The sequence below is a fragment of the Artemia sp. Qi Xiang Cuo genome, chromosome 14, assembly GCF_049724085.1.
Source record: "Artemia sp. Qi Xiang Cuo chromosome 14, ASM4972408v1, whole genome shotgun sequence".
Classification (NCBI taxonomy): domain Eukaryota; kingdom Metazoa; phylum Arthropoda; class Branchiopoda; order Anostraca; family Artemiidae; genus Artemia; species Artemia sp. Qi Xiang Cuo.
In genome coordinates this window covers 55,763,018-55,789,648 of record NC_142807.1, presented here as the reverse complement: position 1 = coordinate 55,789,648, position 26,631 = coordinate 55,763,018, and the positions used below count along the sequence as shown (strand labels likewise).

The 26,631-nt window shown below is 37.7% G+C and overlaps 1 protein-coding gene across 2 annotated transcripts in view; it reads left to right on the top strand.

Annotated features, from left to right (window-relative positions):
• The window catches only part of LOC148944655 (solute carrier family 35 member E3-like), a 100,597-nt gene that overhangs the window by 41,011 nt on the left and 32,955 nt on the right, over positions 1-26,631 (top strand). For both annotated transcript variants that reach the window (XM_089100187.1, XM_089100188.1), the window contains exons 2-4: positions 11,159-11,350; positions 14,260-14,370; positions 24,781-24,933. In XM_089100187.1, the coding sequence (XP_088956313.1) occupies positions 11,159-11,350; positions 14,260-14,370; positions 24,781-24,933 (456 nt within the window). The remainder of the gene's footprint in view (positions 1-11,158; positions 11,351-14,259; positions 14,371-24,780; positions 24,934-26,631) is intronic.

Sequence of the window (26,631 nt, the reverse complement as noted above, 5' to 3'; positions counted from 1 at the left end):
CCTTCTAAACACGTGAAATCTACATTTGGGAAATTTGACCCATTCATCCCATGCACAGCGCAATCGTCTAAATTTGTCTTGGTAGCGTCAAGTGCTAGAGGCTCAAATGCTTAAATGATGAAAGCTTACTTGAAACATTTATGACCTGTTTCAAAACAGATCCGCTGGACACCTTGACAACCTACTAGATCTGGATTATATTTTAAAACTACTGACCTATCAGACCCCCCGCCTGCCCCCCCGCTTAAAATAAAATCTTTCTTAAATTTACAAATATTCACGCTTAAATTTTCAATAAATAAAACCATTTAGCCGCTACCATTTCCATTATAGTTCTCGAGATGCGTTATAATTTGATCTAACCACTCCGAAAAAACACTTTCAAAATTTTCTAAATTCGGATAGATCAAACGCATCTCGGAATGTACATAATGATAATAAACTTCGCTTTTCCCCTCATAATAAAACATTAAATAGAATACCTTTAAAACAATAGAAACATTAATTGAATCACTATCCCCCCACAACTGAATTTGGTTCTCCAGTAATTCACGAACTTTATCTACATACTCATGCACAATTTCTATGCGGTCAAAAACAAATTTTCCCTCCATAGGTGTATTAAATGGATCCCCCAACGTCGCAGTGTAGACAACTATTGTATTTAAAATTGTGTTAGATAATTGAAAGTCTGGAAAAGTTGTACCCCCCTCCCCCTCTTGTATATTATCAACAAACCCTCCCCCAAGTTGTTCAACAATATTTGGGGTATGTGAATGCTCCACTTCAGTTGTTTGAAGTGGATTCGTTAGGGTATCGGGGGTTGGAGGAGGAAGAGGAGGGTTCCCAGTTAATTCGTTTGTAAAATCCTCCAAAAGCTGTAGTGTATTTTGGCTCAAGTCCCCCTGCCCAACTGCGCTATAATCTACATTAAAAAGAAAATCATCTATAAACTCATCAATATTATCAGGTATTGGACTGTCATGTAAAATGCTATCGTCCCATGTTGAATTGTTGTTGGAGAGCTCCTCTCCTCCACCTGATGACGATGGTGATAATGAATAAGGGACCAATGCTCCAATCTATAAATGAAAAAATAGCTTATTTTCAAAGTGTTCAAATCATCCCTAATGTTTTTAAAATTTGGATTATTATTTAAAGTCAGCGCTTAGTAGTAGTAGTATGCGTAGAGTAGCATTTGGTTAATTCATTGTTCCCCCCCCCCCGCACAACTATCGATATTCTGAAAGCAGTCAATTTCCAACTTAATATAAGATATTTACAATCTAAAACATCGCTTTACATAGAAGGCGGCAATTTGATTATTTTCAAAAAGCGCTTCCCGTGGCGCTTCTCGGGCCCACAGCGCTTCCCGCGGCGCTTCTCGGGCCCGCAGCGCTTCCTGTGGCGTTTCTCGGGCCCGCACTTCTCGGGCCCAGCGGCGCTTCCCCACCCCCGCCGCGTGGCTCCCAGCCCCTTTACATAATGTCCGCCAAAAGTTGAATTATTCGCTTAGACGGCATAAGTCGCTATTTCTCTCTAATTCCCAGCTCTACTGGTTCGGTGAACTCCTCATTAGCTCACAATTATTGTAAGCCGCCGCGCGAGTGTTCCGATTTCCAAGACTGAACTTCAGACGAGGAAAATACGCAATTAAATGCCGAGAACCGTTAACTCAGTATATTGTCAACAATGTTTCCCCTCGCTAAAATCTTGGCGGCAAGTTGTAAGATTGAAAGCTATTTTAAAAATATCCTTGCGCAAATTAGACAGTCCATATGTGACGGATAGATAAATGGAAATAATCTCTCAGTTCCTTCTTCTCTTAAAACTAGATAATATTCAATTGTGAAAAAAATAGCATTCACAGAGTTTCAAAGGTGGTGAGCATTAATTGATTAGAAATTACCCATGAAAAATATTCGCTTATGATATATCGGCAAAGATATAGCAACAGTGCAGTGGGGAATGCATAGAAAATACCAAAGATTAGAAAAAAAGAGCGGTTTGACAAGCAAAAAAATTACATTATATTTAGATATCTCTGAGGGAGGGAGGGGGGAGCAGAGAAATTTAAAATAATGGTTGGGGGCGAGGTGTTAATATTTTAATATCTCTGAGATACACTTTTACACAGTGTTGAAAAATAGTGAAAAGAAAAGACTAAAAAAAAACATTGGAAGAAATAGATATGTATTTCTATAAGATAGGTAGGAAAAATGCTCACATTTGCAAATACTGGCTGCACTTGGGTGCTGGATGGTCCAGGTAGCGTTTGTTCGAGGGCAAGCTCATGATTTACTATAGTTCCTGAGACACTCGACAATGTAGGATAAGAGGATGAAGGGTAAGCTACCTCACAATTTTCCGCAAATGCGGCATTGAAAGCGTCCATCCACTCTCTTTTGGGTTTTCGAGCTGGTTGTATTGTTACCTGTGCAGATGAAGCTTGGGCAGGCAGTGTAGAGCTAGAGGGCATCGGAGAGCGGGCATATTGTATAACTGACTCCCTCGCATGGGTTTTATCTTGGACCCTAGCCCTCTTACTGGGAGGCGACGGGCATTCTTCACAATTTGCCTTACCCCTTGCTCTCTTACTGGGTGGCTACGGGGATTCTTCACAATTTGCCTTAAAGAAGAGAAAAAAGTTAGTATGAAAAATAATTTTTCCCTTTTTTAAAGAAGGAAAATTAGTAACCCCTTCCCCCCCACTAACCATAATTTTGTCTAGAAAAGCATTTATCTCATTTCAGTAAAGCAAAACATAAAAAAAAATTCGTGAAATATACTAGTCGCATCCTTTTGAATCTGAGAAAGATGAATTACGGCTCACTGTGCCGTTCAAAATTCAGCCTATAAAAGTTGGCCTAGTTTGTTTCTAAGCTGTTTGAAGAAAATCCCTCCCAATACTAAACGTTGAAAATGTGAATATTTAGTCTTTTACTTATTTAGCCAAACATCAAAGCATTGATCTAAGCTATGGTTTTTTTTCAGTTATCCAATAAATAAAAACAAGTTTTCTTTTTCTAACTGAAAGTAAGGAGCGCCATTAAAATTTAAAACGAACAGAAATTAATCCGTATATGAATGGGGGCTAAATAAAATTTCAAATAATGGATAATTCCCCCTTTTTTTACAGAAGTAAAATTAGTACCCCCATCCCCCCACTAACCATAATTTTGTCTAGAAAAGCATTTATCTCATTTCAGTAAAGGAAAACATAAACAAAATTCATGAAATATACTATTCACATCCTTTTGAATCTGTGAAAGATGAATTACGGCTCACTGAGCCGTTCAAAATTCTGCCTAGTTTGTTTCTAAGCTGTTTGAAGAAAATCCCCCCTAATACTAAACGTTGAAAATGTGAATATTTAGTCTTTTACATATTTAGCCAAACATCGAAGCATTGATCTAAGCTATGGTTTTTTTTCAGTTATCCAATAAATAAAAACAAGTTTTTTTTCTAACTGAAAGTAAGGAGCTCCATTAAAATTTAAAACGAACAGAAATTATTCTGTATATGAATGTGGGGCTAAATAAAAGTTCAAATAAGGGATAATTCCCCCTTTTTTTACAGAAGGAAAATTATTACCCCCATCCCCCCCCCACTAACCATAATTTTGTCTAGAAAAGCATTTATCTCATTATAGTAAAGCACAACGTAAAAAAAATTCGCGAAATATACTAGTCGCATCCTTTTGAATCTGTGAAAGATGAATTACGGCTCACTGAGCCGTTCAAAATTCGGCCTAGTTTGTTTCTAAGCTGTTTGAAGAAAATCCCCCCCAATACTAAACGTTGAAAATGTGAATATTTAGTCATTTACTTATTTAACCAAACATCAAAGCATTGATCTATGCTATGGTTCTTTTTCAGTTATCCAATTAATAAATACAAGTTTTCTTTTTCTAACTGAAAGTAAGGAGCGCCATTAAAATTTAATACGAACAGAAATTATTCCGTATATGAATGAGGGCTAAATAAAATTTCAAATAAGGGATAATTCCCCCTTTTTTACAGAAGGAAAATTAGTACCCCCATCCCTGGGCTAACCATAATCACTTGTCTAGAAAAGTATTTATCTCCTTTCAGTAAAGCACAACGTAAAAAAATTTCGTGAAATATACTAGTCGCATCCTTTTGAATCTGTGAAACCTTTGAGACTAAACCGCTAACGAACAGGAAGTGTCAGAGCTAATTATAGGCCTCGCGCCGGAGAGCCTTGTGTCAAACCAGAGCGGCATATTGCATTAAGAATTGACAGGAGTCAGTGGACACTTTAAAATCACAATAAAGAAAAGCTATAATTTATCGAAAAGATAATTATTTCTATTTGTGTGAATTTTGATTGTAAAAACAATGAGAGGGGGGGTTAGGTTTTGAGGGTAAAAAAACATGTTTTATGTTTTCTATCGAGTATAAAGATTGTATAGTGATGTTTGTACTAGAGTGGGAGGGGGGGGGATTTACCTGAATATACTGGAGGGTGAACAAGGAAAATAATTTTATTTTGAAAATAAAAATGAAAATGTATTAAATCAGAACTTACATGGCAAATTGAAGTTGCCAAGGCTTGTAAAGAGTCAAATTTATCCAATCTTGTGTCATCAAATATGTCAAAATACTTTCTGATAATTTAATCACATTGCATGCCCGTTATATACGAAATCTCAAGGGTGAATTGCTATGTAACGGGGAAATCAAATGTAAGCAAGCTCTCTGATTGGCTGAGAAGGAAACACGTGATCTAACTGTTTCCTATTTCTGGAAACTCATAACATTCACCTCGAGCATGCACTTGGCCAAAACAACAACAACAACAATAGCAAATAAATTGACCTTGGAAAAAGAGGTCATTGACCCCATTAACCACGTGGTTCGTACCGGAGTATGAGATAGCTTTCTACTCATAAGAAGTTCCAATTTCCATTAAATTCTTCCTTACGACCTCCTCCCACCCTATATATGGAGGGACTTCTTTTTGTTTGGACCTAGATGGTTGGCTAAAAAGGACAATCTTTGGAAATCTGTCATCTTTCATCAGCAGAACATATCCTAGCCATCTCAATCTTTCTTCCATTATAGCCTTTGAAAACAGGATTAAACTATATTTTTTGTAGACAATTTTTCTGTCAAAAATCTAAAAAATCATCCTCTGTCTTTTAGAGTGCCCACGGTTTTGTACCATTTTTGACAAATGTCACTGAGCTTCCAATATACTAATCTTGGTTCACAGCCTCATCTTCTTCTTCTTCTTTCTATTTTTTGAAACTCTTTTGACTGTGGAAAAACACCTTGGTCTATTCTACTCTTAACATCTTCATTACTTCCACTATCTTTACTAGTAATACTACTTAGGTAAGTGAAGCTGTCAACGTGATCAATCTCCTTGTTACCCAACAGCACCTCCTCACCTTCACTTATTCCTAGGCTTAATGACTTAGTCTTTTTAACATTAATTTTCAAACCTGTTCTTGTACCCTGAACTCTCAAAACCCCGAAAATTTATTCGTTTGCTAACATTTTCATCCAGCACATTCAAATCATCAGCATAACCTAAGTCTGGGAGAGTTTCGCTTTCCCACTTGATTCAACTCTCTCCCACAGCCTTTGCTGTTCCTTAGGATACTCCATCAAAATGATCCGTATTAATCGGGATAGAACGTGACCCAGCTTAACTCCTGATTTAGTACGAAACTTTGAGAGATAACCGAGTCAAACTCAAAATGAGCAGAAATTAACATAAGTTGGGCTCAAAACTCCTATACCTTCCCTAGGCTAGAACAAAATTTGCAATTTCCTGAAGAAAATTTAAATGCTTTTACTCTTCATGCTTCAGTATATGTATAATAAACTGACAATGCACATTCATTTGTATTTTTTTCAGTAAAGTGAAAATTTTTTTCTTGCCTTGGGAAGGCATAGGGGTTTTGAGCCCAACTTATGTTAATTTCAGCTCGTTTTGAATTTGACGCGGTTATTTATTGTAATTTCTGTTCGTTTTGGGTTTCATTTATTTATCAATGCTGATTTGTGATAGTTTCACGTTTGTTAGATTATATTTTATTTTTTCTCGTTTTTTGTTTAATGGAGTTCTTTCTTTGAAAAACTAATTTTGCGGAAAAAGTTTTTTAATTAATTTCTGTTCGTTTTATACTTACATAGTCTTTTCAGGGAAAAAGAAAATAATACTTTAAATCTTTTTTTTTATATAATTTATAGTTTGGCCTGCTATTTGTATGCTGGAGAAAAATTTTCAGCAATTTTTAACAACATAAACCCTTTTAAAAATCTGGACACAAATAGTAGTGTTTAATGTAGTTTCATACCTCCTCTAGTTGACCTGGAATGGAAAACTTGATACCAGTCGCAAAAAAATATGTTTATTTTTGATAGCTTGGATACACTTACGCTATTTTGATTTGGTTAAATTTTAAGAGCAGAAGCAGCCCCAAAAGTTTGAACATAATACCCTCAGTCGTTCTTGGGATAATGCTGAGATGCCTTATTTGAAATTAGCATTAACACAGTGCATTTTGATTTAATCTTAAGTCAACATTTAGTTTTAAAACATAATGGGCAATGGGGAGGGGGGGGGTGGGAGGGGGATTAGTTGCCCTCCAATCACTTTCGACTATTAAAAAGGGCATCAGCCCTTTCTATTTTCAATCGAATGAGCCCTTTTCGAAGTTCCCACGACAACTCCTTCGATACGAATGGTCTAAACAACAGCAACAACGAAAAATAATACATTATACCCACATCGACCTTTACTTTAAAAATGCCAAGCCTTCCAATCACTTTCGACTATTAAAAAGGGCACTAGGCCTTTCGATTTCCAATCAAATGAGCCTTTTTTGAAAAGACAACACTTCCTATAAACACCTCATATGCCCCCAGGGCATAAATTACAACCCTTACCCTAAGGGCTGTTAGAGTGGCTGTCATCCTCTAAGACCTAATTTGCAGAACTTTCAACTACGTTAAACAAAATGGCTATTTCAAAATTTTGATTGGATCTGTTTGGGGAAATGGTGGGCTTGAGAGGGGTGTTAGTTCCTCTCCAATCACTTTCAACTATTAAAAATGGCGCTAGCCCTTTAAATTTCCAATCAAATGAGCCATTTTGAAGTTTCTAAAACAACACTTTCAATAAAAACTTTATATTCCCCCAGGGCATAACTTACAATCCTTGCCCTGAGGGCTAGGGGTTGCCATTCTCAAAGACCTAATATCCAGAACTTTCTACTACGTTGAACAAAATGACTATCTGGAAATTTTGATTGGATGTGTTTGGAGGAATGGTGGGCGTGAGAGGGGGGTTAGTTACCCTCCAATCACTTTCAGCTTTTAAAAAGGAAACTAGCCCTCTCAATTTCCAATTGAATGAGCCCCTTTTGAAGTTACAACCTTTTCCTTGGGGGCTCTGGGGGGTTTGTCTTCCTTAAATATATAATTTCCAGAAGTTTCAACTATGTTGAACAAAATGGCTGTCTCTAAACTTTGTTTAAATGTTTTTGGGGAAAAGATGGGCGTACGAGGGGGGTTAGTTGCCCTCAAATCACTTTCTACTATTGAAAAGGCCACTAGCCCTTTGAATTTCCAATCGAAAGCCCTTTTTTAAGTTTCTATGGATAACCCTTGCCCTTAAGACTGTGGGGGGAGTGTCCTGCTCAAAGGTATAATTTCTTGAACTTTAAACTGCGTGAAACAAAATGGCTCAAAATCTTAAAATCGTGATTGGATGTGTTTGGGGAAATGGTGGGCGTGAGGGGAGGCTAGTTGCCCTCAAATCACTTTCGACTATTAAAAAGGGCACTGGCCCTTTGAATTTCCAATCGAATGAGCCTGTTTTGAAGTTTCTACGACAACGCATTATGTAAAAAACCTAATATGCCCCCAGGGCATAACTTACAACCCGTTCCCTGAGGGATGTGGGGGTTGTCATCCTCAAAGACGTAATGTCCAGAACTTAAAACTACGTTGAATAAAATGTATATCCCAGAATTTGGATTGAATGTGTTTAGGCAAAAGAGGAGCGTGAGAGGGGGTTAGTTGCCCTCCAATCACTTTCGACTATTGAAAAGGGCAATAGCTCTTTGAATTTCCAATCGAACGAGTCTTTTTTGAAGTTTCTTCGGGAACGCCCACTACTAAAAAACTTTTATGCTCCCAGGGCACAACCCTTGCCCTGAGTGTATTGAGGGAGTGTCCTCCTCAAAAACATAATTTCTATCTGAAAATCAACTACGCTGAACAAAATGGCTATCTCAAAATTTGATTGGATGTGCTTCAGGAAACGGTGGGATAGGAGGGGTGTTAGTGGCCTTCCAATCACTTTCAGCTATTAAAAAGGGCACAATCAACTCCAATTTCCAATTGATTGAGCCCTTTTCGAAGTTTCTACGACTACTTCTTTAATACAAAGTACCCTGCTCTAAAGCCAAAAAATAATAAATAATACATTGTGCCAACATTGTTCTTACATCCCCCCTGGGCATAACTAAAATCCCTTTCCCTAAGGGTTGTGGGGGAGTGTCCTCCTCAAAAACATATTTTCTATCTGGAAATCAACTACGCTGAACAAAATGGCTATCTCAAAATTTTGATTGGATGTGTTTGGGGGAAAGATGGGCGTGGGGGGGGGGGGGTAGTTGCCATCCAATCACTTTTGACTATTAAAAAGTGTGTTAGCCACTCCAATTTGCAATCGAATGAGCCCTTTTCGAAGTTTCTACGACAACTTCTTCGATACGAAGTGCCCTGGTATGAAAAAAAACTAATACGCTGTGCAAAAAATCGTTCTTTACTATAAAAACGTCAAGCCTTCTAATCACTTTCGACAATTAAAAAGGGCCTTCAAGCCTTCCAATCACTTTCGACTTTTAAAAAGGGCACTATCCCTTTCGATTACCAATCGAATGAGCCCTTTTTGAAAAGAACGCTTTCTATAAACACCTTATATGCCCTCAGAGCATAAATTACATCCCTTACCCTAAGGGCTGATAGAGTGGCTGTCATCCTCTAAGACCTAATATCCAGAACTTTCAACTACGTTGAACAAAATGACTATCTCAAAGTTTTTGTTGGATGTGTTTGGGGAATTGGTGGGCTTGAGAAGGGCGTTATTCACTCTCCAATCACTTTCAACAATTAAAAATGGCACTAGCCCTCTAAATTTCCAATCAAATGAGCCCTATTGAAGTTTCTACGACAACGCTTTCAATAAAAACCTTATATGCCCCCAGGGCATAATTTAAAACCATTGCCATGAGGCTGGAGGGGGGGAGGGTTGTCATTCTCATATACTTAACTCCCAAAACTTTAAACTACGTTGAAAAAAAAATGACTATCTCAAATTTTGATTGGACGTGTTTGGGGAAAAGGGGGGCGTGAGAGGGGGGTTAGTTGCCCTCCAACCACTTTCGACTATTAAAAAGGGCACTAGCCCTTTGAATTTCCAATCGAATGAGCCCTTTTTCAAGTGTCTATGACCAATATTTCAATAAAACCTTATATGCCCCCAAGGCATAACTTATGACCCTTGCCCTGAGGGCTGTGGGGGAGTGGAAATTCAAAGGGCACTAGCCCTTTGAATTTCCAACGAAGTTTCTACGACAACGCTTTCTATAAAAACCTTATATAACCCAAGGGCAAAACTTACAACCCTTGCCCTGAGGGCTGTGGGGGAGTGTCCTCTTTAAAAACATAATTTCTATTTGGAAATCAACTACGCTGAACAAAATGGCTATCTCAAAATTTTGATTGGATGTGTTTCGGGAAATGTTGGGTGCGGAAGGGGTGTTAGTTGCCTTTCGATCACTTTCGACTGTTAAAAAGGGCACAAACCACTCCAATTTTCAATTAAAGGAGCCCTTTGTGAAGTGTCTACGATAACTTCTTCGATACGAAGTACCCTGGTCTAAAGGAAAGAAAAATAATACATTGTGCCAACATCGTTCTTATATGCCCCTAGGGCATAACTTAAAACCCTTGCCTTGAGGGCTGTTGAGGGAGTTTCCTCCTTAAAAATATATTTTCTATCTAGAAATCGACTACGCTGAACAAAATGGCCGTGACAAAATTTTGATTGGATGTGTTTGGGGTAAGGATGGGCATGGGTGGGGGGGGCTAGTTGCCCTCCAATCACTTTTGACTATTAAAAAGGGCACTAGCTGTTCCAATTTCCAATCGAATGAGCCCTTTTTCAAGTTTCTACGACAATTCCTTCGATACGAAGTACCTTGGTATGGAAACCAAAAAAATAAATATTACATTGTGCCAACATCGTTCTTTACTTACACAGCGCTATTGCGCTGCCTATGATTCTCTAATTCCTCTCTAAATTCACAACTACCATATGAAAAAAGACACTCACCACACTCAATACCTGGGGCCCTATTATGTTGATTTTTCTTTTAGTACTGTCCAATTCTCCCTCGCAAATTAATTCTTCCTTCACTTCTGAAGTGTTCTCAACTTGTTCATTTTTTCCTATATCATTTCTTGTTACTACACGGTTTAGCACACTCTCAAAAATGCTCTACCCATCTTTCTTTAACTATTTCCTTATCGCTATTTACGGTCCCGTTCCTACATCCTTCAAATGTTCAGCAATCCTACTGCATCCTTCAAATGTTCAGCAATTTTATCCATGGCCTCCACTTTACACCTCCTTATTTCACATTTTAATGCTTTCTCCCCTTTCCTTGTGTTCCTCTTATTTTCATATGATTTATCACTCCAATTTTTCTTTTACAAGCTCCTCCTCCTCTCTACCAAACTTAAAGTATTTTTACAAATAATCCTAGCTGCATTTCTAACTTTTCTCCCCAAGACATCATCTTTTATTTCACAAAAAATGGTGTCTTAATAATATGATGCTAGTAGTATTAGCGCTTCTTTAGAATATTTAACATTAAGCCGTATATTTTTGCTCCGAAATCAGGGGATAGGAAACAGTTAACATTATCATGTATTCGAACTATTTTGTAAAGCGGCTTAAAATTGTCTTTCACTTTGTGGTCCTGTCTCACAGTATCATAAAGGGCTCTACGATTTGATTTGGTAAGGTATAGGCTTTGGTGATTACAAATTACATATTTGTCCCTAAAGAAATGCTTTATATGGTTATTATATCAACATTTTTTTTTCAGTCAATATCTCTGAAAGATGTATGGCTCCTATCTGCCACCTTTTGTGGGTTCGTTGTTCTCACAAATTTAAGTCTAGAAAATAATACAGTTGGCACATATCAAGTGGCGAAAAGCATGACTACTCCTGTTATTATGGCGATACAGTATTTACACTATAACAAAAAGGCCAGTTTACCAGTAGTGCTCTCTGTGGTAAGTTAATAGACCAACACATTTTGATTTTGGTTTATTTACTCTTTAAGTGTACAAAAAAAAATCTGAATTTATGTTTAAGAAAAGCCCAACTATTTGGAATTGTAAATCAGTCTGCGATTTTTTTTTTGCACTATGAAAACGACTATTTTATTAGAAAAAATATATGTCAGATTTTCCCTTAATTGGGAAAGTAGTGCTCATTTCTCACAATATGTTTCTTCCCTTTTTTAGTTTGTGTATGTTTCGCCTTTAGACCTCTATCGTACCCTCAATCAGATTTTGTATTACAAACTATTATATTTAATTATTTGATAAGTATTTCATGCTTTTAAACTATTTAGTTTAATAATAATTTGACATTTGCAAGGTAAAAATATAAATGAGGGGTATAAGGTTCCATTAGATGAATGGAGGTGCCCTGAGTTTTTTGTTAAAGAATGCCTTAAAACCTGCAAGAACAAAAAGGTCATGCTAGTCTTAGATGTCGCTTGGGATAGGAACAGAGGCAATTCTTTTATTAGGTAAAACAGATGAAGGATACAGCACTGGATTTTGAGTCCCTACCATTGGTGCTGGTATCTGTCTCTCAGCCTTTCAGCCAAAAAGTGCAATGTGGTGTGGGGGAAGGGGCAGCCATCCTGCACTTTCACACCCCCTTATTGTTTACCGTCCTTGAATTGCTAAAGGTACCCATTTGAGGCTGGGTCGACTTGGGTTAAGCTGTCAGAGTCACACCAGTGATCCTTGTTCCAAACCAAATTTTCGTCGACGCCAAGGCTCGAACCCTTATCCCCAAGGGCATGGAAATACAAGTATAGCGCGCCAACCTCTCAGCTAGAAAAATACAATTCTGTGTTTGAAAAAATTGCTCATTTTGAGTTAGGTACCATATATGTTATCTCCCTGGACAGTTTATACCTTGCCTTGGTAGAGCTCGTATTTGTTGTTTTTGTTTGGCCATTTTTAACATACAGCCTATAAGTATGTAATTGGCAAGACTATTAGTTAGTGGATGTTGTTTTGACTTACTAATAAGAAAAATATTGAAGAAGAGTAAGAAAAAAACGCTTTGAGGTTTTGAAGTTAGAGTGATAACCTGTTGGTAAACGATATAATTCTTCGTTTTATTTCAGATGTGATTTAACTTAATTGACCATTGTAGAGTGATTAGAGTGCGTCCCATAAAGATCGGGGAGATTTGAGAACTGATCAGTGGGAATTGAGCAAATTAGCCAGGATTCATTTTCTTAAGTTTAATCTATTTTGCCCTTTTTCTAATCAATAATAAATTAATTCATTTTACATATTTATTAATCCAATAATAAAATTGCACAAACAAATTTATTTTGTCAAAATGCTGCGAAAGCATTTCTTTGATTTATTCTAGTATGAATTGACTTCAACAGAAAACAATGGCTATCAAAATTATACTACAGATACAAATAATACAATTTTTTCTGGTGGATGCGTTGTTAGGAGGGAGCTGGGGATTGCTAGGATTAAAAGTTAAATCTTTGAAATTTATAGTTGGCGTTTATGTTACAGCTGTGACTTTTTGTTCTTTTGCTTTACATATTCCTCTAATAGCCATTTAAAACTGCACAGAGTTAAACCACACTCAAGGTTCTTCCGCTCTTCAACGAGGCTTATCCCACCTGTATCTACCACTACCCTGGCATTTCATATTTAACTATAGTTGTTCATAGTTGCAGCAGTAGCTGCAACCTACTAAAGAGTGAACCGCGGTCCAAAGTAGCGAAAAGTTTGAAAACGAGCTTTTAAAAATTAGCTGATGAGAAAACAAATTCCATTTGTCGTCGTTTCAGGAATGGTAACCATTATTTCCATTAATCTTGATAGTAAGTTGTTATTTTGGAAACAAATTTATTGGAATTTTGAAAAATATCTTGAACCAGTCAAAAATGGCGTCGGATCAAAATGAAAAGTACACCATTGGAAAACCGACGTAACAAAATTTGCTTACGACATGATTTTAACTCTCTAAAAACAAAAGAAAGCTTAGTTTTCAGTAAATCGCTAGTTTATCGGAATTCTACAAATGTAGGACAATATCAAGAATCAGCTTGTTTGAAACAGTTTTCCAAGAAGATGTTGCATAAACTGCAAAACATTCTTAGTTCTATCTTCGCTGATTTCCAAAAAATGGTGATGTATCTTCGTGTTCTGTATTTCTCCACTAAAAGAGTTTCACCTCAATTATAAATAAGGCATTTATAGACTAAGATTTGAAAGGCCTATAGTTTTCTCATTCGTTTCATGGCTCTTTAAAAAAGGCAACAATGGCTAGACTTGATAAGTCGATGGTTCTCGACTTATCAGTTTGTTTCAATAAACATATTTATTGAAATTTTGAAAAATAGCTTGAATCCCTCAAAATTACGTTGGATCAAAATGAAAAGTACATCATTGGAAAACCGACGCAACAAAACTTGATTACGACATGATTTTAACTCTCTAAAAATCACAAGAAAGCTGAGTTTTTAGTAAATCGGAATTCTACATTCCGATTATTCGTCGGAATTCTACAAATGTAGGAAAATATCAAGAATCAGGCTATTTGAAAAATTTTTCCAAAATATATTACACAAATTGTGGGACAGTAATTTTTGTTCGTTTTAAGTATTTACTTCGCTCATCACTTTCGTCGAAAAAACTTTATTTTTTTAATTAATAGAAATAATAAACTAAAGAACTGAATGGAATTTATTTTTACATCACTTTTTACAATACAAAGCATATAGGAATAGAATTAGATTTTTGTACAGAGGAGGAACAAGATCATGTTTAGTTCGTTCTAGACAGTCAATCCCTTTCACTTCTATCGTATCCATGTTAATATGTCAATGCTGTTAAAATATCCACTGAATTTATTATCCTTTTTTCAGATCCCCATTATATTTGGAGTGATCTGCAACTTCAGCTATGATATTAAGTTTAATGTCATTGGATGTTTCTTCGCTTGTACAGGCGTGCTGGTCACATCTCTGTACCAAGTGGTAAGTAATTGTATTACACATTTGAAAATTTCTTCATTTGAACCGACAAGGTTGCACACGACCTGCAAATATATTTTGTTAAAAGAAGAGGGCAATAAAAAAAAAAAGAGTAAAATCTGTTCAAAAGAAAAAATCTTTAATAGACTTATGACACCTTATACCTTTAACTTTTATGGCGTTTAAAACAGAAAAAAGTTCATTATTTTAGTATTTTAAAACACGTAAGTATACATAAGTCCAAATCTTTAGCTGGGAGGATTTAAAAAGGCTTCCCGAGAATAAGATGCGCGTAAGGCATAAGACGTGATAAGTAAATAGAAGATTTGGTGTAATTTAGTACCAATTTAAGGAAAATTAAGGTAAGGTCACCTAGCCTATATAAAAAAATAATCTTGATAAAAGGAGCTACATTTCAAGCTAATCATTTTAGAACGTGAAAGCATCTAAGTATGCACAGGTCTCACCTGTCCAGATTTGAGGGAGCTTCTTGGGATATGATGCCTATAAATTGTGAAAAGTAAGCAATTTTCAGGGGTATTCGTCTTCGTTTTCGTATTTGTTTAATCAAATAGCTTTCGTAGCAAACAAAATTGAAGGCTAAATTATGGTATTTTTACAGTCATTTAAGAAAAAAAATATCACTTATTTAATACACTAACAAAATATAGTACGAAGGAATTTGCAAATCTGTTCGTTCGGCACTTGACGGGTTGTAGTCTGTTCTGATGCCTGGTGAGTTTGGGGGTCTGTGCGGTTGGAGGAAGAATGGAGCGATGCTTCTCGTTTGACATGATTGATTTCCCAAATCTCATTATCAAATCGTGTCTTCGGGCAAAACAATGGGCAAGCTCATAACCACAAGGACATGCTCGTAACTCTCATACCTGGGTCCAAGAATTATTTTAGTAGCATGTTTTTGAACGTCTTCTAGTTCCTCTGACATGTAGGTGGCGTTTTGTGCTTGGGAACCCCGGACAGGACAACAATATTCAAGGATTGACCTGATGTATGTCTTGTAAGCCAGTAAGAGCTGACGATCTGAGAAACCCAGCCTTCGCATACTCATTGGGCTTTGGATTGAGTAGTGTCCTTTGCGCACGATATTGTCTACATGCAGTTTAAACACAATCGCTTGTAAAAGTCACGCCTAGTATTGTCGCGGACAAAACAGTTGGAAAGGGAACATCTGGTATTGTAATATCTCGTTTGAGTGGGTTGAAGCGTAGAACTTTCGATTTCTGCTCATTCATTTGTAGGCTATCAGATTTACATTGGTTAGCGAAGTCCGAAAAAAGTGTTGGTTCGAACTGCTGTTTTGCTACTGCGTTTTCTACTATGTATTTGAGAAGCGAAGACAAGTCGTCAACGAACTTGAAACGCTCCTCAAATTCTGCAAGGATTTTATTGATGACTGCAAGGAATAAAAGGGCAGCTAGTTTCGTTCCCTGGGGACAGCCACAAATAAGTTTGGTCCAATCAGAGCGGATATCATTGGCAAATAACGGATATACCGATTGCCATTGTCCTCGCAGAAAATCTCTCACTAATAGCAGCAAGTTTTTTCCAGCTCCCATCTCTTAGATTTGTCAGTGCAATGAGGTGCTCTATAAGGTCAAATGCTTTCCTGTAGTCTGCGAAAAGTAAATCAATAACACTGTTTGGGCTGTCCAGCCACTAAACAATCAAATGGTACATCTTGACTAGGTATATTGCCGTGCTACTGCCTCGTATACAGCCATATTGGTAAGTATCTATTGAGGTTGCAATCTGCTGTAATATGGCATGGTGGATACAACCTTTGGCCAGTATAGCCAAGTTGGGAGTTGTGGATATATGTTTCAGCTGATCACAGGACTGGGGTGCCTTTACTTTCGGAATGAACCGCATATAGGTAGCTTTCCATAATTTTGGGAACGATTGTTCTGAGAAACAGTGATTTATGATTGATGCCATGGGTTTGGCTAGAAAAGGTGAGTACTCTTTCAGTAGCTTCACAGGGAGTTCACCTGGGTATGTGGCACAGTTGTTACGTAGTCGTTCGATTTCACTCAGACACTTCTACAATATCATCGGCACTACAGCTGTTGATGACATTGCTCATCTGTTCGTCACTTATGGTGGGGTAAGTGCAAATTTGTGTAAAAAACTCGTTAACATCCGAGGCCCTGATTAAACTCCCGTCTATGTTGCTGATTTGTACTTCAGTCCCTTTCTGTTTTCCAGTAAGCCTTTTTACTGCGTCGTGCCACTTGTGGGAATCTGACCTGAGGAGTGGAGCTACTTTTTCCCGTATATATCTTTTCCTAGATACGCGGAGGACTGACTTGACTTGTTCACCTCCGATACTTCTCCTACGACATTGAGATTGCATCGTTTTTTTATCATTATTTTGAGGTCTGAATTTAGCCACGGCTTATCTGTTTCACAGACCAAGCGCATTTTGACAGGAAAGAATTCGCTGTATTGTTGTTGCAGGGTCGAATATAGTGTCTCGACCTTTTCATCGATGTCAGTTATAGCACAGATTGCGGCAAAATCGAAGTTCGCAATCCATCTGCCAAAGGCTTGGATGGAGCTTTCACTCAGTGGTCTGTACAGCATTCTAGTCTTTTTCGGTTTAGGTATACGGTTTCTGTTCTTCGACTTCCAGCATAAAATGTTGTGATCAGATTTTGCAAAGTGTCCTAAGGAAAATGGCGGTTCATAGTACGCTTCGAGATTTGTCAGTATGAGGTCCAGTATGCTTCCACTTTCATGAGTGGGAGCATCGAAAACTTGTTTAAGGTCCAACACACGTGAAATCCATTTTTTGTCGGTTAAGGTGGAGACTCCTGCTATGATAAATGCTGGATTGCTGTACTGTTTTCAAAAACAGTCAACTTGATATTGCAGATACGTCACTAGTTCTCGCCTATTACGCGCACCTTCAGGATAGCATATCGCTGCTATTATGATGCATGAGTAAGTCCTTAGTAGCCTCTTCGGCTTGCACCAGAGCCAGATTGTCTCTTGGCACGAATCTGAGGGGATACCAAGTTGTTTGCATGGTAAGTCTTTGCTGCAATAGATTCCTACGCCACCATCACGTCGGTTTTCCTCTCTATCTTGTCTGGTATTAAAAAAGTTCAGATATCCTTTGATTGCACCCGTTTCGGTTGTCATGTCCCAGCATTCAGTAATTACTACTAATGGTGCTAAGTTTATGCGCAAGACAAGTTCAAATTCATCAACCTTGTTGGTTAGGGACCGGGCGTTGCAAAAAATCAGGTTTGGAAGATATGTCGTGGCATTCAGCGTTACAGGTTTTAGTACGGGAGGGGAACTATTCGAGGGGAGGAGGAGGTGGTCCACAGGATTATCAGGAGAGTAAGGTCTCAGGGTTGGCATAGGTGCTGAATAATCTGTTGTTACTATACGTGTATAAGTTATTTCTTGGCCTTTTGATTCTGTTGTTGTTCCGAACTATGGATATCACCGCTATACAGTGGTCACCACCTTGAAGCACACAGCGCTCTCTACGTGCTTGGTCTCTCCTGCCTGCGCGTTTCCCACGCCGTCTCCGCTTTCCTTTAGATTTGCGCTGAACGGGTGTGACATCTTCGCTAGGTTTGCATAGCTGGTACGTGATTAAATTTTCGACGGTATAGGTGCCATCTGGTATGTGATTAAAGTTAAGACGATAGATGGCGTAAGCGGTCCAGAACTGAAATGCTAGCTTTTCAGAAAGCTTTTTGGGCTAGCGTCGGCTTCTTGCAGATATCGGAATAAATAGGATAACGCTTATAATTTTGTTAGAAGCTAGATGGGAATCCTTCCCCTACCCTCAAAATCCTATATTTTTATTATTTTATCCATAAATTCCTATGTTTTTCACGTCGTTTGGATATTTTGCTTTTTTCTTACTCCTTCGTATATATTCTTTTTTAATTTTCCTACTCCTTCAAATATATTTCTAGATATTAATCAGTTGTGTTTCAGTTATCATTGTTTGTACACATTTATTTAAAAAAAAAACGGAATAAAGGTTGGAAGCATATATATAAGTATACACATATTAGTGTGCTATATTTTAAAATATACACAGATAACCCCCTTATGATATGAAATGGGAGATTGAAGGGCTAGAGATTGCTGGAAGTCAGACTTCAGACCATTCTTTAAAAAAAAAAAAAGGGACGAAGCAGCCCATTGATGCTAAGATGGGGTAATCTTGATTAGCCCTTGATTAGCATGATTATTTTGTTGACAAGTTCAAAGGGAAGCCATTTGATAGTATTAGGACTACAGACTAGCTTTAGAATTTGTATCATAAATTAAAATTTTCCATTGCATAGAGAGAATAACCGGATTTCCAGAGTTCATATTACGGTTTATTTGTTCTTTATTTCGGGTAATACTAAAGTTTGTCTATGTACTCACTTTTGACTCCTAAATCAAAATTCTTTTTTTAACTTAGCTTTTGTGTTTCTTTTTCAGGTTATTTATTAGAGTTGTATAAAGATGATTATTTTCACTTCTTGATGATAGTCTATCATCGTAGGGAAGAACTAAGGCAGACAGTCATGCAATACGGTTAATTTATATAGTCTTTCAGTTCTTTGAGCCATTTGAAGGCAATTGGAGACCAAAAATGATTCAAAGATTTATGACCAACCATGTCCACAGGTTTTGTATTAATAAATAACTTGAAAAAAGGAAACTAGAACTTTCAATCCCTAGTCATTTGAGTCCCCTCTGAAGTATATACGACCACCTCTTTCATAAAACCCTTTTTCCCCTGGGCATAAGTTAAAACCCTACCCCCGGGCTGGGGGGGGGGTATGTTGAACCCGAGTAGTTTGTCATTTGATCGTTGGACTTTTTCAAACATAATGGCTATCTCAAAATTTTGATCAGATAAATTTCGGGAAAAGAGGGCGTGGGGGGGGGGCGATGCCCTCCTATCACTTTTAATGACTCTTAAAAGGTAACTAGAACTTTCAGTTTCTAATCAAATGAGCCATCTCTGAAGTTATACGACCACTCCTTATATTAAACCTTATATGCGACCGGGGCATAACTTATAACAATTGCCCCCGGACTCTGGGGGATGTGTAGACCCAGGAGTTTTAGTTATTTGGTCTTTAAACTATTTTGCACAAAATCGCTATATCAAAATTTTGATCGGATGCATTTGGCAAAAAGAGCTGGGGGGGGGGGTTGCTACTTGCCCTCCGACCACTTTTGACTCATAATAAGGGTACTAGAAATTCCGATTTACAACCAAATAAGCCCCCTCCAAAGTTTATACGACCATCACTTCCATAAAAACCTGATATGGCCCTGGGGCATAATTTACAAGACTCGCCCTGTGCTCTAAGGGATTTGTTATCTCTCGACTTTTTGTTATATGATCTTTGGTCTATTTTGAACAAAATGGCTACATAAAAAATTCGATCGGATGTATTTAAGGAAAAGAGGGTTGGAAGGGGGGCTAGTTGTCATATGATCACTTTTGACTCTTAAAATCGAAATTATAACTTTCAATTTCTAATCATTTGAGTCCCCTCCGAAGTTTATATGACCACCTCTTTCATAAAAACTTTATGGCCCCAGGCCATAAGTTACAACCCATCCCCCCGGGATCGGGGGGGGGGTATGTTGACCCCGACGTTTCTGTTAGCGGGTCGTTGGACTATTTTGAACAAACTGGCTATCTCAAAATTTTGATCCGATGCATTTGGGGAAAAGAGGGTGTTTTTTTGGGGGGGGGGGGAATAAATGACCTCTGATCACTTTTGACTCCTAGAAAGATAACTAGAACTTTCAATTTCCAATCAAATGAACCACCTTTGAAGTTTATACAACCACCCCTTACATAAAAACCTTATACGCCCCCGGGGCATAACTTAAAACACTTGCCCTAGGGCTCTGGAGGGATGTGTCAACCCTAGAGTTTTGTTATCTGACTTTGAACTATTTTAAACAAAATGGCTATCTCAAAAAAAATTTCGGATGGGTTTGGTGAAGAAAGGGCATGGTGGGGCTAGTTTCCCCACCATACCCCAGGGCATAACTTATAACGCCTGCCCTCGGCCCTGGGGGGTTGTGTCGATCGTGGAGATTCGGTATCTTATTTTTTTAAACTATTTTTAACAAAATGGCCATCTCAAATTTTTATCGGATGCATTTGGGGGAATCCGATCGGATGCATTTGGGAGTGATCGTAGTTGCCCTCCGATCACTTTTGACTTTTAAAAAGGGCACTAGAACTTCCGATTTCTAATTGAAAGAGCCCCCCCCCCCCACCCCCTCCGAAGTTTATACGACCACCCCTTTTATATGAAGTGCCTCTGGGAATTTTTTTTTTATAAAACATTAAAGGCTTATGATGTGGGAGGGGGCAAGAACCCTTGGATCTCCTTAGGCTCCTAAAAAGTGAACTGGAACTTTCAGTTTCCATTCAAATGAGGCCTCTGAAGTTTATGCGTGCATCCCTTCCATAAGAACCATATATGGCCCCAGGGCATAACTTACAACGCCTGCTCCGGAGCCTAGGGGGTTTTGTCGAAACCGTAGTTTTTGTGATCTGAACTTTGATCTATTTTTAGCAAAATGTCTATCTTAAAATTTTTTTATCAGATGGGTCTAGCGAAAAAAGTTCGTGGGGGGGGGGTGGTTAGTTGTCATCTGATCTCTTATGACTCTTAAAAAGTGAACTATACTTTTAATTTCCAAACAAATGAGCCCTCTCTGAAGTTTTTTTTTACTGGTATCTCTTCCGTTTTATACTTCCAAGCTTTACCGCTTAAAAGGCGACACCAAAAGTGCTATATCGCACTTACGGATAGTAGAATTGATAACAATCATGTAGATATGAGCAATAGCTTTCAAATGAGTCTACATCACTCTCTCTGATAGCCTACTAGCCCCAGCTTTTCCACTTGAGACATTGCACTAAAAGCGCCGTTTTTAGTGACATTTGGAATATGTAGATGGTGGAATTCATAGGAAGAACGTAGATACGAGCTGTAGCGTTTATATGAGCTATTAAAAATCTGTATACGATGTTCTGGTAGCCCGCTAACCCCACTTCATAAGAAATGTCATTTTCAGTGCCACATGGCACTTGCAGATGGTGGAATTTATAAAAAAGTACGTAGATATGAAAAATAGCTTTTGAATGAGCCATTAAGCATGTCTCTATGATGTTCTGGTAACCCGCTAACCCTGGAAGAAAAAAAAAAGAAAAAAAAGGGAGACTGCTTGTTATTCAAGGTGGGGAACTGTAATATCCCTGTACAAGGATTTTGACCGTGCTGATTCCAATGGTACACGTTTTAATTTGGAGCTAATGGCATTTTCGAGGGGTTTCTGGCTTTTTTTGAAATCATCATAAATCTTTTTCGAGATGAACTAACTTTTAAGATGAACCGAAATAGTAGTTACCATTACGGAATCAGTGTCAGATGGCAATTTTTTTTTCACTAGGCAGTTTTCTTCTAAGCACGTTTGTTAACTTTTGGTTACTATGGGCTCTGGTTCGCTCTTTACTAGGTTGCAGCTACCGCTTTAACCATGATACAATGTAACAGGCTAGGCAACAGCTATGGTTTCTTAGGATTCATGTTTCTTGACCGCGAATGAGCCATCATACATGTCTTTGTCATTATCAAAATCAGGAAATCATAAAATCTTTGCTTCGAAAATCCGGCTTCTCCTCCACGGAAAGATCCTATGGACAATTCAATCCCGGCGAAAATTTATCCCGGACAATTACCATTAGCATCTCCACATGTAGAATTGAGTCGGCGAAAAGAAAGTTAAGACAAATAAAAAGAATTTCGTATGGGAATTCATGAAAATTCCCCAGTGCAAAATTCTTCCGAAAAGTTCACCCCCGGAAATTTCCCTCCCATGGAAAATGCTTCCCTTGGAAAATTCCCGGTAAAAAAAAAATTACCCTCCTCCCCACCCAAAAAATGTATGCATAGTTCCCAATAACAAATACTATACGTAAACAATTGACAAATTTCATAACTTAAAAGACCTTTCTCCAGGGACTATGGGGGGCTATGTTATCTCTAAAGGCATACTTATTGGATCTTTCAACTATGCTGAGCAATATGGCCTTCTCAAAATTTTGAGCGAACGACTTTGGTGAAAAAAGGGGCGTGGGAGAGAGGCTAGCTGCCTTCCAATCTATTTGCTCACTTGAAAAGGGCACTAGAACTTTTAATATCCGTTCAAATGAACCCTCTCCCAATATTCTCCTTCCACTAGTTTGATACGATCACCCTTGGAAAACACAACAACAAATAAACACGAATCCGTGTTCCTTCTTTTGGCAATAAATGCAAAATCACCCGTTTTCAAAGACGGGAACTTGAAACCTTTACAGCAAAGTTCTCTGATACGCTGAATCTGATGGTATGATTTTCATTAAGATGCATTGACTCTTTTAGGGGGTGTCTCCCAGTTTTTCGAATATCAGGCAATGATGACCAAAGCAACTGAAAAGCAACTGTTAGTTGCTTTGGTGTTCTCATCGAAGTAACTCTAATAGCTTTTTTCCCTACGTGGATCAGTTGCGACAATTGTATTTTATTGGTGGTGGTTTAATTTATTTATAGTTTAGTTTGGCTTTTATCTATGTTTCTCTTGTGCTGATACAGGTGAAATATCCGTGTTGTTTTAGTTTTTCATCTTTTCTCTCTACTGGCCGCAGTCTCGTTTGTCAAATTTTTGATTGAATTTTTTCTCTCTTTGTTAGTTTTTTGTCAAACTAAAAAAGTTATTTGTTTGGGACGGTGGTCAGTGGCATGACTCTGTGAGCTCAGCCAAAGTTGACCAAGCTCTAAATTGGTACCTGGAGAAAGCTGGGGAAAGTAAGCGGGAAGGGTGTATGGAAGCACATGATATCTGGCCCCCAGTCCTCCAATGCATTTCCTGACTGAAGAGTCTTGAAACGGAGGTCAGCACTGCCGGTTTGGAATTTAGGAGTCCAGTGCCGTATCCTTTACTTTTTATTTTACTGACGCAGGAGGGACGACCACTCGCACCATAGGCTTTAAAATTTTCAGTAAGCTTTTATCTGGTTTGGTGCATTTGGCTCAAACTGCTTTCATTAACATTTGATTTGTAAATAGCTGAGCCAAGAAGATTTCCTGCAAGATATTTTAGACCATCCGACTCAACAAATCCACCCACGTTTTTCCACCTCTTAGTAACCCGTACATTTACAATCTCAGGAAATAGAGCATACGTGTAAGTCTAGTGGGATTTAAAGCACTTTGATCGTCCTTGAAATTCCCACATGACCAAAATATATTCATGGTGAAATACATATAATTTACACACTATACTATTCCTACAAAGGCTCTTTGGCCTGTAAAAGAGTCGGAAGACACACAAGTTACTAGTTCAGAGAAAAAAAAAATCCCTTGCTTACACCCGGAGCGAAAAAATTATAGAACACAAAAAATAAATGGGTTATATAGCCTAAGTAAATTAAAAAGACTCCTATGAATCCTGGACAAAAAGAGACCAAAAAATAATGATAATCAACAAAAACAAACTCTTATTAATAAAATACATAAAATTCGTTACACATGATAATCTTATGCCACAAAACACACTATAAAGAAGAACAGACCGAGTGCTAGTGTCACATACAAATTATGCTCCGTCAAGGCAAGCATCCACGGATTTATTTTGAACTAGAAAGGGGCAGCATGGGCAACATACGAAAACGGACACAAGATAGTATTGAACGAGCCTCATTGCAGAAACGGTTTGGGATTGCCTGGTCGCCTCGCTTCATACTTCTAAAGACGTTATTTCTAAAGCCTTAGTAATTTGTGGAAAATCTCCAATGTCTATCAAGAGGTTCAACAAATTGGAGTATTATAGGTCTGTCTGTCGTTGGAGCTAGATCTCAACTTAAAATTTCAGTACTAATGCATTTTTAAGGTTATAATATACCCTATTCAAATAGTTTGAAAACTTACTGCCATTTAAACTGCACATCCGGCACTTCTTGCCTTCGCCTTAGAATCTTCAACCCAGCCAGAGATTCTAAAATCGCACAGCTTGATATTACCATTTTTATCTAATAGTATATCTGAAGGCTTCACGTCTCGATGAATGACTTCATGTTTTTCCTTAAGGTAATTCAAGGCCTTTGTTGTCTGAAAAGACTAAGAACATCTTCAAGTATTTTTTTTAACTATTAGAAAAGTTAAGAATAAACCAATACGAATGAAAATTCAATAGAAAGAAATTTTTTCAAAAAGATTCACACTATTTGGACGACGTAAAGTGTTGCAGAAGCCATTGGTCGGCAAATCATGGTATAGTAGATTTCTATAATCAAATATTAATATTAAATTTTATGCATTTATTGCTTTTAATAATTGGTCTTTATTTCAGCTTGTTGGTGAGAAGCAGAAAGAGCTACAAGTGAATTCCATGCAGCTTCTTTTTTATCAGGCTCCCTTGTCAGCAGCTATGCTTTTGTTAATCATTCCATTTGTTGAACCACTACCATGGGAATGGTATACTGCTTTCAGTCTCAAAGAATTTGTAAGTATAGCACCCAAAGGTGGCACTCCCTTCGAGTCTTGAGGATTAATCTTGAATTTTAAAATTTTACTACAGGTTTCGAACCATACAGAGGCCAAGCGTTTTTGAGTCGCAACACAATTTAATAGTAAACTCTGTTTCTTTATGGTGAAACACTGCAAACTATACAGACTTTAAAAGAAAGTGAAGAATTTGAACTTTTAATGCGAATCTTTTCGATAACGTGTGTATTACCATGGATAGTTCATGTCATCAACTTGTTTCTGGAGACAGAGACCTTTCCAGAAGATATGAAATAGGCTGAAGCTATTCCAGTGTTTTAAAGGTGGCACTACGTCAGATACTGCAAGTTCTAAACCAATCTCGATGTTCCGGTTATTTTCTAAACTATTTGAAAAGTGATTCACCAATGTTTTTATGATTATCTCACAAAACATTACCTACTAAGTGAAATATAGTTTAGATTAACTTACCAACTTAACTAGTCACGCTGAGACTGGAAATAATCAGGCCGGTTTCGGTTGCAAAATCCACAGGAAGTGTGAAGACGCCTTATATATAATTTCAGGGAAATATATGGCGTGTAGAACTAATAAAAATGGCTCGACTACTAAACCCCTAGAGTACTTAGAGACACGCTATATGCAACTTCGAGGAATATATTGCGATCAGAAGTAAATAAGGAAGTCTCAGTTTTCAAATCCATAGTAGATTTGGAGACACCCTATATACAATTTCAGATGAAGATGTTGCCAGTAGAAAAGGTCAAAATTATTTTTCTGTAAAACCCTTATCACGTCCTGTTTGTTGCTATTGTTCATTACACCCTGTGTGCAATTTCATAGAACATATCGTCGATGTCAAGCGGAAACCCCGTATCTGCTTTATTCCAAATTTTTCAGGAGATGAAAAAAACAGGTTAACATTTTCTCTTTAGTAATTGGGCTGTTGAAACCTTTACATTAGATAGCTAACTTTAAACGCCGGATCTCTCGGGATGAATTGAAACAACTTGATTAAAGTAGTTGTGACAGAAAAGCCGATACTTAGTCTCCACTTCACAAAATCCCTAATAGACTGAATTCAAAAAGTGCAGATTTTATATCACTCAGGCACTGGCTATTCCTTGGACTACTCGTCTTTTTCTTCCCCTTCTTTGTCTTCATCAGTCTCAAGAAGAATCTCTTTCATACCCTTCAACGTTTTCAAATTATCGTATTCACCATGGAATGGCCGTGGAATCAACTTCTTCTTGCAAAGGGTCACAAGATTAACTTTTTCACTTTTTAAACAGAGATTTCAGCACCGTAAGCTGCCTTTAGCATTTTTTTTTCTAGCGGTTTAAATCTAGAGGCCTTTCATCTATTTCCGCAAAACCAATGTGAAATTTTATCACTGATGAGTTTCTTGTGTAGTTTACTACCTAGTTTACTCATGAAACTTTACATTTGTTTATATCACGTACGACACATGGGATTGTAGCATCTTGAGCTGCCTTTCAGTTTATGATGCTTTAACGTCAATACCTCTACAGTATAGAGCATGAAAATTTTCCTTTCAGTTTGGGTTAGTCATCTATTGACTTGGTGGGTACACCGTGATTCCTCTTACATTGTACTCAACCGCTGTGTGTGTGCTGTCTAAAGTCATTTGTGAATTACCCTAAAAAAGGAAAGTTAGCTCAGTTATTGGAATGCT